This window comes from Fukomys damarensis, unplaced genomic scaffold, assembly GCF_012274545.1.
Source record: "Fukomys damarensis isolate Sample0158 unplaced genomic scaffold, DMR_v1.0_HiC HiC_scaffold_14, whole genome shotgun sequence".
In the NCBI taxonomy this organism is placed as follows: domain Eukaryota; kingdom Metazoa; phylum Chordata; class Mammalia; order Rodentia; family Bathyergidae; genus Fukomys; species Fukomys damarensis.
The window spans coordinates 80,984,517-80,998,342 of NW_022900926.1; the positions used below are offsets into that span (position 1 = coordinate 80,984,517).

Consider the following 13,826-nt stretch of genomic DNA (forward strand, 5'->3'; position numbering starts at 1 on the left):
CCCCCTCGGCCTTTTTTTTTTTTTTTTTTTTTGCCTCTTTTTTTCCCCTGAAGGTAGAAAATACCATTTCACTATAGCTACAGTTTACCATTGTCCCCATGTTTTCTCTAAAAATATTTTTCACATTTCTGATTTTTTTGAAGTGGCCATTACTGCTGTATAAAAATATGCTAGGAGGAAGGATATAGTCACTACATTTCTTTATTTTATCATTATGAGGCAAAAAACTAGAATATCCTATGCCTGTACTCCAATAGCTATATTCTCCTCAGCCTTCAATAGGAAACTTTTAAAACTTGCATTAGCCATAAAAACACTCTTGTAATTGCAGGGGTTTGGAGAACAAAATCAACAAAGGCCTGAATTTTGCAGCCCAGAGGACACATAGACTAAGAATAGCTGTTCACACATCTATGCAGGAGCCCCTGGCTAGGTGCATTCACTGCGAGCATCATCCAGATGGGAAAAGTGATTCATCCAAGTCCCTTGGGTATTTGTGTTCACTTTAGAGTCCTTGAGAACACACTTAGGTAGAGCTGGTTTTCAGGGCAGCAAATCATTTACATAATATTTGTGCTTTATATAATGTCTAATATACATGAAAAGGTATACCTTTCCCCGAATCTTTTGTCACAAAGGCAAGACTTAAAAAAATACCCTTTTATATTGTGAAATATAAGATTCATAAACAGAGTGCACAAAACAGACGTGTGCGGCTTAATTAGTACGAAGCACGTAGCTGTGGAACCCTGCCCGGGGAAGGGAACTGTTCCACCGCAGTCACTACTGCCTGCTGCCATGTGTCCCGGCAGGGACTCACATTCCTGAACAAAAGACTTTAAAGCAGGTGCTTCTTGTTTTCTGTGGGGTAGCACGAGGGAGGTCTGGAGGTTTGGTGGAACTGGAACGTACGGTATTGTTACCTGGGTTTTTTACCCTTTCTCTCTGAGGCGCATAAGTCTAGGCATCGACTACCACCTGCTGTGATATCTGCCGTGCAGATTGCTCTTTGTTATAGCTGTGATTATTCTGTTCCTTCAGACTGTGTAAGTCGTGAATGATTCATACAAAATGACTCTGTGGAGCTGATACATACCTGATGCACAGTAGTAACTTGTTTCCACACAATTCCAGGACATTAGCTTATTGCCAGTGGGTGGACAATCTCAATGAGACCCGGAAGATGCTCTCTCTTAGTGGTGGTGGTCCCTTCAGTAACCTGCTGAGGTGGGTCGTGTGCCACATAACGAAAGGAATTGTGAAGCGCGAGATGCATGGCCACGGCATTGGCCGCTTCTCAGAGGAAGAGATTTACATGCTGATGGAGAAGGACATGCGGTCCTTAGCAGGGCTTTTGGGTAAGGTGCCATGCCTTCTATTCTGTATTTCCTTATTTTTTGCATGATTAGTAAAGCATTGCTGATTTACTAACGTAAAGTTTATTTTGGTTGGTTTGTTCACTTCCACATGTAGTTGCAGTCCCCCCGTCTATCCAAGTTCCCTAATTTTCAGGAGCATGCGTCTTTCTACTTAGTCACTGGCATTTTTCTGTTTTTAATGTAAAATATGGGTCAATATTTAGCATCGACATTCGGCTGTAAGGATGCTGGCATTTCTGGGTGTTCTGTGAGAAAGGGTTATTTGGAGTCAGGGAGCTCTGCTGTTTACACACAGGTCAGTGTTGACCTCGTGAACCCATCTACTCAGAAGATTAGACTGTGTAAAACATCGAAGAGTTTGAGAGACACACTGACAGTGCTGGTTCTGACCAATGTTTGTGTGTGTGTGTGTGTGTGTAACATTTGTCTTTCTTATTCCTTCCATTTCTGTTTGTATCCTTGGTTCACTTACTAGCATGTTTTAGCTCTGATGCTGCATTTATCGTGCACAATAAGCTTACTTGTGTTTGGGAAGCCCCCCCAAAGACAGCCATGTATTATGCACCCTTGGATGGTTATGTTCTTGTTCACCTGGCTGGTTCCAGGTGGCTGGAGCTGCTTCAGTTCTGCACCGGGCAGAGCTTGATTCTAAACTCTGACAGTTAATAAAGAGATCATTTGAATTCAGGACCTTCTAGATGTGAAATGAAGTCTTTAAATGGGGGCGACTAATGTGTAGAGAGCCAAGCTTGCTCTGTGACTTGTCCTTTGGGGGATGTTGATTTTGTCTGCGGGTGAGTCTCCCCCCCGCCAGCCTCACTTAGTGGCAGTCATTTCCATATCCATCCTCAGCTCCATTTGGGTGCATGTTAGGTACCTCACCTTTAGGAAGCGGGGTTTGGAATTTGTTCTGTTGAAGCCCACCTGGGGTCCTAGGAACTGAAGGCTGTGCTGGTTACAACCTGTGTCTTGCATAGTGACCTTCTCTGACTGGCTCTTTATTGCCCCATACTGCAGACCCTTGGTAGACCTGCAGTCATCCCTTGAACCTCAGCCTGCAAATCTGGCAGCACATCCATCTCTTGGCTAGCTTTGCTATTCTGGTTGTGGTCTGTAGGGGGTTTGGTACCAGCTGGATTCTTTCAAGCTCTGTCTAGCTTGAAAAGTTGACACTGTCTAGACCTTCTGTCATTTTGCTCTGCTGGGACCAAGTGAGCCTGCTTGACTGAGTTGAGTGGAGTTAGCCTCCAGCTTGCTCATTCCTTTGGAAACTTCACGCTGGATTCTTGGCCTCAGATACCTGACCCACACCCTGGATCGTTTCCCGTTAAAAATGGATATGCCTGTTCCTGGCTCCTCCCTTCTCTATCAGCTCATGCTCTTGGGATCTCTAAAAGCAAGGAGTTGAGGTCCCAGACTTATGGCACAGATTATTCCAATGAAGTTCGCTCATCTTTAACAATTTAGCAGTGTTGCTTTCTTAGCCAGAGGGCAGTGAGCATCACCTTTCTGGGGTGTTTCTGAATGAGAGAACCAGGGAAACAGCAGCAATAATGATAAATGACAGTGTTTTCTCCAGTGCTTAATGACATAATGCTTTCTCCCCAATTTTGGGGGAAGTTGGAGGGAAATGAATCACTGACAGCTGGGCTGGATACATTGCAGGTATAGTAGTCCCTCTTTATCCATGTTTTCATTTGCTGCAGGTTCAGGTAGCTGTGGTTAAATGAAGTCTGAAAATATTCATGGGAAATCTGAGAAATAAACACATTAGCTTTACATTGCCTGTTGTTCTGAGTGACATGAAAGCTCTCAGCTTCCTGCTCCATCCAGCCCAGGATGTGAATCATCTCTGCTCAGTGCCTCTCTGCTGTATACACTACTCTCTGTTAGTCACACGGCCATCAGATTGACTATTAGAGGAGGTGTCACAGTTTTGTGTTTAGTTAGTCCTTATTGTACTGAATTAGGCCCCAAAATGCAAGAGAAATGATGCTGGCATTTTGGATCTGCCAACAGAAGCTGTCATGTATTTCCTTTAAGTGGAAAGGGTACAAGTTCTCAGCTTAATATGGAAAGAAAAAATTCCTCTGCTGAAGTTGCTAAGATCGCAGTTAAATTACTGTTGTTAGTGTATGACTGTGTCTACTTTACAAATTAAACTTTATCATCTCTACGTATGTGTAGGAAAATGTATATATAGGGTTTGGTACTCTCTGTGGCTTCAGACATCCTCTAGGGGTCTTGGAACATTATTCACTGAGGTATAAGAGGGGACTACTGTATCACAGAGTATGAGGACTAAATGAGCACTTTATGTAAAATGCTTACGGGAGAGTCTGGCATGTAAATACTGAATAAATATTAGCTATTATTACTGTTTCTTTCTCAGATTTTGTGTATAATGTAGCTTCATTAAGAATATTGTTTTCAGGTGAAATGTATTTGTGACAAAAATTTTCTGATCTTTAAATGTATTAGTTAATAGAAATTTGAGAAGGTTCAGAAAAGCACAGAGAAGGCAGATAAATTAATGTAATTTTACGATCTGTTGCTAACCAGTTGCCATTTTGCATACTACTATTTTATGCATAATTTTGAATCATGTATGTATACTTATAAATATATATTTTCCCATATTTTCTTTTTTTCTATTATTAAATATTCTGTACTAAGTGACTGTGTGCCTGGTACCATACTTTGTGCCAGGGAAACTGATACAAAACCCCATTTTGCCTTATAAAAAATATTTCAGTTCTCTTATTAATTCTGAGTCTTCAGGTATGGTCTTGAAACAGACAGAAAATAAAACAGAATGAAAAAAATTGTACAGCTGTTTCTGATGTTGTGGGGGAAAGCCAGATGTGACCATTTGGTATGAGATTAAAGGATGTGAAGATGAAATTCAGTACAAAGTCAAATAACACCACTCATGTTTGATACATAAGGAAATGGAGGGACAAAATCGTTGAATGATTTGCTGTTGGTCATGAAACCAGCAAGAAGTAGAACCAGGAATAAAATCCAGGTTGTCAGACCCAAGACCCCTATTATTTTCTGACCCAGCTATTCCCCTGAAGTTCCATATAAATTGTGCTTGAAAGTGAAGTCATCCTATTATGTCAGGATAACTTCTTTAGAACATTTCTTAGTTACCAGAGCTTTAACTGGCAAGTTAAAATGCGATCTCCAAAGTAATTTTTATATATATTCCATTCGCTGGCCCCCGGAAGCTGAACACAGAATTGAATATGGAGTGTTAACCACTGATTTAGATTTCCTGAGCTGTGTGAGTTGAAATTGTGCCCTTTCTTAGGACACTTGCTCCCTAGCCTTCAGCTGACATGCACAAATACTTAAGAGAAAGAATCTCTTTGAAGGGGCTGTTCTTGAAAAAGCCAAGTGATACATTGCCTTTATAAGTAAAAGCAAGAGAATTTGATTTCCAGCAGGCTTCTGACTAATAAAAAATTTATTGTGCTTTTTCTTTTAGCTGATCTGAAATGTTTTATTGAGTCAGAATAGCTCTGGTGTCTTTGTTTTTCAGAGTCCTTGTTGACTTGGTGTCAGCATATTTTAAAGATGCAAATCTGTTGGCTATTTTAATAAATATCAGTGTGATCATGACTATTTAATAGAGCAGAGGGGTGCAAGGTAATATTTTCTTTCAGAGACAATAAAATGAATCATTTACCTGCTTTTGTCACCTTCCTAATCATGTATAATTACAGAGTGGTATAGTTTTTCAAAATGATTGTATTTTGCTGTTAGATTTAAAAAAATGACTAATTTTGTTTTTCAGTTACCTAGACAGTTGGCTGATCATAGTTCAGAGTTAAATCGTATATAGATTAAAATATTCTCAAGGAACAATATGGTTAAGCTTTGTGATTAATAGTAGAAAATCTCTAGCCCACTTTTCACTGGAAATGTCTTAGGGTTCTGTACCTTCAGGCTGAGAAGCCTTGCTGTGAAGCAGAGTACTGATGCCATTCAGGAATCACCAGGGATATTCATGGAAGGGTGTGTGTTGGGGAAAAGGTAACAAGAATAAGGGTGCAAGTATTCTTTGAAATCTAGGTCAAAATCTCAGAAAGGTGTGATGCCGCGTTGCATACCCCTTTATTTCTCTCGTATGCCAAGAGGAGAGAGAGCTGCTCTCCATGAGCTCAGAATCCAAAGGAGCAAGTGAGGTTCTTGTAGGACATGGACTGAGGGATGGGAAGGGTTGTGTTGTAGCAACAGCATGAGAGCTGCACTTTTTTGGTGAGTGTGCCAACCCCCTTTTATGGTTTTGTATACCTTGTCTTACGATGCTCAGATTTCTCCAGGTAACAGCACAAGATTACATTTTGATGATTTTGGAACTCAGTTTTCGTAAAGTTGACCAGAGCCAAGAGTTACTAAAAAATTATTGAGGTGGTCACCACTGTGTACGGAGGGTGAAGGGATGAGTTGAAACTAGGCCTGAATTCCTTCTCTTGGTCTCTGCTGACCCCTCAGGCTCAGGGTGGAGTAACAGGCACCTGGGTGGGAGGGGTTTTTGATAGTTTTAAAGAATCTGTATATTTATTTGATCATGATAAAGCAGCATAGCCTACTAAGATTTAATGTTTCTTTGGGGTCTTTTGAACTTTTATAGACTATTAAAGTTATGTTATGGGAAAAGCAGATGAGTAATTGGCAAATACAGTTGGTTTGGGTGATACAAGTCTTTGGGAACTGAGAAGTAACATCATATTTTACAGCTGTGCACTTTCATGAAGTGGGAAGGTTACACTGTTGTTGTGTGAGAGCAGAAGGTGGTATAAAACAAAGGTCACCAGGGGTTAAGATCATGCAGGTTTAATTTGTCACATAAATAATTTTGGACTTTTTTTCCCTAAAGGCAAAATAGACCATCAGGTCTTTATATAGGAAGATGGCACAATCCTATATATTTAGTGTGCTACAGCAGTGATGGCAAACCTTTTAGAGCTTTCAATGATACAAACAGCTCATGTGCCATAGGTCTGCCATCACTGTGCTATGGGGACCAAGAAAGTAAAGTACTATGGGGCTCAGGAAGGATGTTGTTGCTGTCCAGGGAAGATAAGATGACATTGGATTACAGCCTTGGTGTTAGAATTGGGTAGAATGTTATGGATTAGAGCTGTGTTTTAGAGACAGAATTGACAAAATTAGTAATTTGATATGTGTGTGGGGAGAGCTAGTAGTAATGAAGAGAACTAAGAAGTTCCAGACATGAAAGTTTAGAGGAAGTGGCCATTCACAGAATTGGGGAACATGAGAGAAGAGAGGAGACTCTTAAATTTTGGTTATGGATATGCTGAGTTTGAGATCCTTATGAGACAGGTACTCGAGAGGGATGCACTATTATGATAAAGGCAACCTTTGAAAGTGGAGAAAAGACAAAGTATTTCATAAATTGTGTTGAGATGGCTGGCTATTTTGAGCTAAAGTCCATCAGTTGTTGATAGACCTAAAGAAGTGATCACTACTTCACTACTTCAGAAGATGCTCTGAAAAGCTGAACTATATGTAATGACATCAAAAGGTTGGACTCCAAGGCACTTACTTGTCGAAGATAGCCTGAGACAAATCAGGTGTGTGTGTGTGTGTGTGTGTGTGTGTGTGTGTGTGTGTGTGTGTGTGTGTGTGTGTGTGTGTGTGTGTGTGTGTGTGTGTGCGCGCGCGCGCATATGCGTTTTAAGGGTAAAAAGCTAACCAAGTACTGGGACAAAGTCTAAACACTGAACTTCTAATTTTATTCCATATAAATCAATTTAATTGAACTCCAAACTAGCCGAGAAGATTGTAAGAGGACACTTTTATATTTTTAAATAACAACAGGTCAACAAGAAAGGTAATTATTTGAACATTAATTTTTTATTTGTTATGCCAAATTAATTAAATAGGTGCTAGGCTAGTTTGTTAGAAAACAAAGAAAAATAGAATGGTCTACTGTCAAGAAGTTTATAATCTACTAGCACCCAAGTTTTTAAGCCCAAACAATGTGAGTATGTGATATGAAAAAATTTCTATGTGATCTTGGAACACCTCTCGAAATCTTTTAGAAGTGAGGAGAATAGAAAAAATATCAGGAGATGGCGATAGGAAATTGTCCTTATTTCCAAAAGGGGAGGACGAAGTAGTTTCTGATAATGAAAATAAAACATCAAATGAGTCATTAAACAGATTTTTAAATGAAGAACTGTCAGTGGTTCACTGTGGATAAATCATACCAAAAAGTAACTGTTATGTCTACTTAACTTGATCATTGAGTGGATCATCTCTTGATTTCTTCAAACCATTGGACACCTTCTCTTCTGATATTTTGGTGGGCAAGATGGCTGGTTTTCAAAGGGGACATGCAGGCCCATATACGTCCCACTGAGTTTCCCTGCGTGTGCTATGGGGAGGAGAGGGAACCTAGGATTCTCCACACCTGCTTCACTACAGCAGCTCCTCTAATATTTATTTACTTTTTGGAAATCTTTTGCATTTTTGTTTGACAAAGCGCTTCCTCTACCAAAGGGGAAACAATTGAACACCTTTGGATTAGATTGAGGTCCATTGTTGGCTGGTTGAACAACTGCATCCTCACAGTTTTGATCAATTGATGAGTACTACCCCAAGAAAGCCTGCTAGGACCAATGCTTTTGACTTTATTATCATGTTCAGTACTTTTTTTTTAATGGCCTCTTTGGAACTTTAAAGGTGTGTTCAGTAGTTTTGACTGTTGGTAGGAACTGGGTGAAATGAATCAAGAATCAGAGCTTTCATCTTTAAAAAGATGAAATCTAGGGTTTGGGATGTAGCTCAGTGGCGTCACACCGGCTTGGCAAGCACAAGGTCAGTACTTTGATTTCTGGTACAAAAAAATTAAAAAATTAAAAGAAATTTAATAGGGATAAATATCAACTGTACTTAGGCCCCCAAATTAAATTGCATACCTATGAGGGGAGGAGACACATAGAAAAATACTTAAGGATTTTAATTGATTTAAATCTTGGTATGTCTCCAGGGTGATGGACTACTGATATCAAAGAAGCAAAAATTTATCCTGTATAGATAGAGCATAGTATCTCAGCTTGATGGTTGTTTCCTCAAGGAAACCTTCTAGAATGTTTTCCCAGAGTGTATCAGGAAAATTTTCTATGTTCCATATTCACAGACACCTGGTGCATTCTTTCTCAAAGCACTCCCTACACGTTCCTATAATGGTTTGGTGTGACTGTATCTTCAGCTGGACTCTGCTAGGTCTGGTGGATTGATCCTCTGTCTCTCTGGTGTGACTAAATGCCTGGCACACAACAGGGATCCAGAAAACATTTTTTTTTTTTTTGAGTCAGGGTCTTGCTATGTAATTCAGACTGGCCTTGAACTCACAGCAATCCTCCTACCTTGGCCTCCTGAGTGCTGGACTATAGACATGTGCCACCATGCCTGGCCTCCAGCAAACATTTTTTGAACAAAAGAGTATAATGTTCAGTGTGGGATAAAAGAAAACAGAGATAGTAGTATGTACCAGAGAAGGTCTTCCAACAGTTTCTCATAAGGAATTTGAGGATACTAACTAGGTCTCAATAGTCTAGAGAAATGAAGATGTTAAAGGTCATGTACTAGCTTTTCATAAATGTCAGAAATGATTGGTGTCTTTGGTGTTGATAAAAGACAACAGGCACAATAGAGAGGAGAAGACAGGAGAAGGTGAGTATTTGGGGAAATGAGGACAGATTACAAGTCAGGATAAAGCAGAACTTTAAGGCAGAGCGGTCCAACAGTGGGAAGGCTTTTGTGATTTGGCTTGAGATTGGATGCCCATCATGACCGCAGAGGAAGCTATAGGTGGTTGAGATGTTTTTAGATGGTGTCTGGGTCCTCTAGCTCTGAGAGTTTCATGATTTTGTATTCATTTTCCAGAGAGAAAGAGGAGCAGTCATTTTTCCAAGTCATAAAATAGGGCAGAGACCCAGGTGAAGATTGGCTGACTCATTCTGGTGGCTTTTTTGAATTGTAATTTTAGGTAGCTTGCCACTTGTGCCTTCTGAAGCTGCAGTCCTTTTGATGATCTGTGTTCACTCTACATCCTTATGAAAACTACATTTTGTTGTTGTTTGGCAGTGCTGAGTATCAAACCCAGGACTTTGAACATGCTAGACAAGTTGTCTAGAACTGAGCTATACCCCAGCTCCTAAATCTACATTTTTGAACAAGTCTTCTACCTGTATTGTGGATTTTCCCAATGTATTTTATTTATTTATTTATTTATCTTTGAAATAGGGTCTAGGCTATGTAGTTCATCCTGACACTGAACTCACTGTGTAGCCCAGGCTGGCCTCGAACTAATGGCAGTCCTCCTGCCTCAAGTGCTGGGATTGCAGGCACGCTTTCTGCTTATTTTAAAGATTTTTTTTTCTCAACACTTTTGACTTAAACAGTCGCAAAATTCCATTTATCTATCATCTGTCTATGTATCGATGTATGTATGTATGTATGTATGTATGTATCTATCTATCTATCTATCATCTATCTAGCTTGTGGTGCTGGAGATTGAATTCGGGGAGCAATGAGCTACATCTCTGTTTTAATAAATTTTTATTTTGAAACAGTTCTCACTGAATTTCCCAGGCTGGTCTTAAGCTTGCATGCCTTCGGACTCATCTTGTTTAGTAGCTTGGGTTATAGGCATGCACCACCATGCCTGGCTGTTTTATCTTTTTCTTTCTTTCTTTTTTTTTCTTCCCCATACTGGGAATCAAACTTAGGATCTCACACTTGCCGGGCAGACACGGCACCACTGAGCTTCATCCCCAGCCCCTGCTTTTGCTGTTTTGATTGATGTATAATCATTGTACGTATTTATGAGGTACAGTGTGATGTTTTGAGTCACATAGTCAGATTTTGTTTTTAACTGAGTTTGGGAATAGGATATTTTAATACTACCTGCCCCTCCTGCTCTTTTTAATTATGTTACTCAAACAGCACCTGATAAAGTGCCCAGATCACCTCTACAGAAGGCTTCTGGGCCTTAGCTGGACATTTCTGGGGACACAGTGGCCAGCCACACACCACGGCTCCTGGGGGATGGATGGAGCACCTTCAGAGCCAGGCTTTGGGAAGGGTTGTGAAGCATTAGACTGGATTTTTGCACATTTTAGCGCACTTGGCATATGCTGAGAACTGTGAACAGAGGTCAGACAAGCATGAAGACATAGAAGGAATTATGATTGTTAATCTAGCTAAAAGGAGAAGATACACAGATAAAAGAAGAAAATAATAAATACTAAATGGAATGTTCTAGAACCTCAGAACAGTGTTCCCTAAAGCAGGTTCCGAGGGCTCTCCAGACCCCGGGGGCCAATCTAGAACTGTGGCTCGCAGCCCAGCAGCTCTCAGGAATCATCTGAGGAGGAGTGTATAGCAGGATGCTTTTAAAATAAGGCTGTCCAGGCCCCATGCCAGGCTGGTTAATTCAGCGTGTCTCAGACTGAGGTCTGTGGAAAGATGTTTTTTAGACGCAGCAGATGATTCAGTTGTGTCTGTAGCTTAATAAGGGTCAGGAGTGGAGGCCTTGATGCTGTGAGGAAGGAAGGGATGGATGCAGACTCACAGAAGGGGCCACTTAAAGATTCTGTGCCTTGGAACAGCGAGACTGTTGTGGTCTTTGTAGGGGAGGTGATCAAATTCACAGTAAATCAGGCCTGCTTTATAGCTTTGTGGAGAAGGTGGTGCGAATAGAGTCAGTCTGTATGGTACTAGTTTGTCTTTTCCTTCTTCCCATGTCACAGACAGGTTAGTGTAGACTGCAGATATTTTCTTTTTGTATGAATGAATTTTAGACCCTACTTTTGTTTCCCCCCTTTTTTATTAGTACATGTTTGCAGTATGTAATGATTACGTGCATCACAGGAGGTTGACACATGTGCATAACACATCTCAATTTCTTCTCATTCCCTTTTGCTTATTTGCTCCCCTCCCGCTCCCCTCTTCATTTCTTGGTCCTCTTCCCTTTTGCAAAAAGATCTATCTCCTTGTTTCCTATTATCTGTTTTTATACTTTTCTCTTTAATTTATTAATATTCTGGATTTCTCATATATGAGAGAAACCCTGCAATATTTAAGCTTGTGTGGACACTTGTCTTTTTTTTTTTGGTACCAGGGATCAAACTCAGGACCTCTATTTCTTGTTTTGTTTTATCAGGGATGGAACTCAAGATTTTACTCTTGCGAGGCAGGTGGTGGCACCACTGAGCTAAATCCCCACCCAAGGACCACTGTTTTTAATAGCACCTTGAAGATGGTCTAATCTTACCACTCTCCTGAGAGCCAGCTACTGCAGATGAGAATGCCACATGAAGTTTGAGAGGCTGGGAGTAGGCATAAGGCTGTTAGCTAGTGACAGGGCTATTCTTAAACTGCAGTATGACTTCTGTGTTTGCAATGGTGGTTTGTTAAAGTCCCATGCAAGGAAAGCAGTAGTTAGACTTGGAAACCATAAATCCCATTTTTACCTGTCTTGACTGGATTCTAGTGAGAACCTGAGCTTTTCACAAATTCATATTGTGTTCACCAGTTGAAGCAGAAGTGATTTGCTCTGAAGGGTCTTTACGTCTTACTCAATGATCACATACTCAGAAAGCATTCTCTTCTTTTTTCACTCATTTTTCCCACACCAGCTTTCTGAAGGGAAGAAGGAGGAATAGATAGGTAGCCTGGCCTTGGGGTCTGTCAGTAACAGGGACTATAAGATCGGGTCCCACCAATGTCCCCATCCTCATGGGCCCAGGCAGTTGTGACGCAGAACTGTGGTTCATTTCTTTTCCATTTTCATTGTTATGCTTTTAATCAGTAAAAATATGTAGATTACACATGCAAAAATTACTTTTAGCAGAATAAAATGAATGTTAATAAATATTGGGTTCTTAGAAACCTTTGAGGTGGATTTAGCAATAGAAAGTTGTTGATAATTCTGACAGATTTAATCTGGTTTCTGTCTGGGGGTTACTCTAGGTTTTACTTCGAGAAAACTGACTGGTGTTTAAATTTCAAGTTTTCAAGCTGGGTGTGGCACTCAGGAGGCAGAGGCAAGAGGATTGCTGTGAGTTCGAGGGTAGCCTGAGCTACGTAGTGAGTTCAAGGACAGCGTTAATAACATAGCAAGACCCTGTCTCACCCACCCCCACAACACACAAAATTCAGGTTTCTAATCTGTACATGATTACAAGAAAAAAAATTATCACAAAATAGCCCCATATACAGCACTTGGGAGGCTGAGACAGGAGGATCGCTGTGAGTTCGAGACCAGCCTGGGCTACATAGTGAATTCCAGGTCAGGCTGAACTACATAGTCAGACCTTGTCTCAACAGCCAAAAAAAAAAAAAAAAAAAAAAAAAAAAAAATAAAAAAAAAAAAAAAAAAAAAAAGCCCCATATAGAGAATAGCCTTTAAAAAAAATCTTTATCAGTACCCATGGTTCAGATATTTTTGTTAGAGTTGAATAGAATGGGAAAGCCCCCGCAACACACACATTGCCAGATACAGTGGCACCTTCCTTTTGTGTTTTGTTGGGATACTTGGATAAAATTTGGGAGGAATTAATAGATAAGTGATGATGTGGTGTATTCTATATTAAGTCAGTTGTTTGTTCTTGATCAACCCAAAAATGTGTTTTTATTTAAATTATTTATGTTAAAAAGATAATAAACCAAAATTTAAAAAAACTGGAATTTACATATCTCTCATAATTTTGTGGCCTAATTCAGTAACTGCTTCTTATTTCCCCATATTTTCCGCATGCATATTATAAAATACCATTTGATGTACATATCTGTTCGTATCATGTTTATTTTTTAAAAACAAGCTCTAACCATTTTCTGTTGAAATATTTTAAGGATTTTTTTCTTCTCAACAGCTGTAGAATACTTCAGATTATTTCAAGTTGTTCTTATTTTTTGTATTCGAGATAACTCAGATATCTTCATGCATTACTTCTGAGCAATTATTTATCTGACATAAGCTCATAGGAGTGAAAGATAATGAACATCAGTAAGTCTGTTCCTCGGCATTGCCCAGGAATTTCCAAAAGAGATGTGCACATTGACCAAGGGACCATTAAAGGCTGAGGTACTGGTTTCACTGAAGGCCTCCCAGAATTAGACCTTATGACCCAAAAGTAGTTTCATACTCTATTCGTTGTAACTGGTTTTATAAGGTTGCTGTATTTTGTAAAAACATGTTTCGTTTAAACTTTCCTAGTTATATTTCTCCTGGTTTGTCTCAACCCTTTAGTTTTTTCAATTGAATCTTGAAGTTTTCTCTAGAATGTAATCAACCTATTTATATTTCACAGCCTTGTCTCTGAGGGTGTTTGAGGCAAGTACTTCCTCAGATGCAGTTGGGAGTCTTTAGGATTTCTGTGGGTGGATCCTCTAGCTTATGTC

General features: G+C 39.9%; 1 protein-coding gene across 1 annotated transcript in view; it reads left to right on the forward strand.

Annotated features, from left to right (window-relative positions):
- The window catches only part of Faxc (failed axon connections homolog, metaxin like GST domain containing), a 73,742-nt gene that overhangs the window by 26,693 nt on the left and 33,223 nt on the right, over window positions 1-13,826 (forward strand). Inside the window, exon 4 of the mRNA XM_010637369.2 lies at window positions 1,135-1,358. Within this exon, the coding sequence (XP_010635671.1) occupies window positions 1,135-1,358 (224 nt within the window). The remainder of the gene's footprint in view (window positions 1-1,134; window positions 1,359-13,826) is intronic.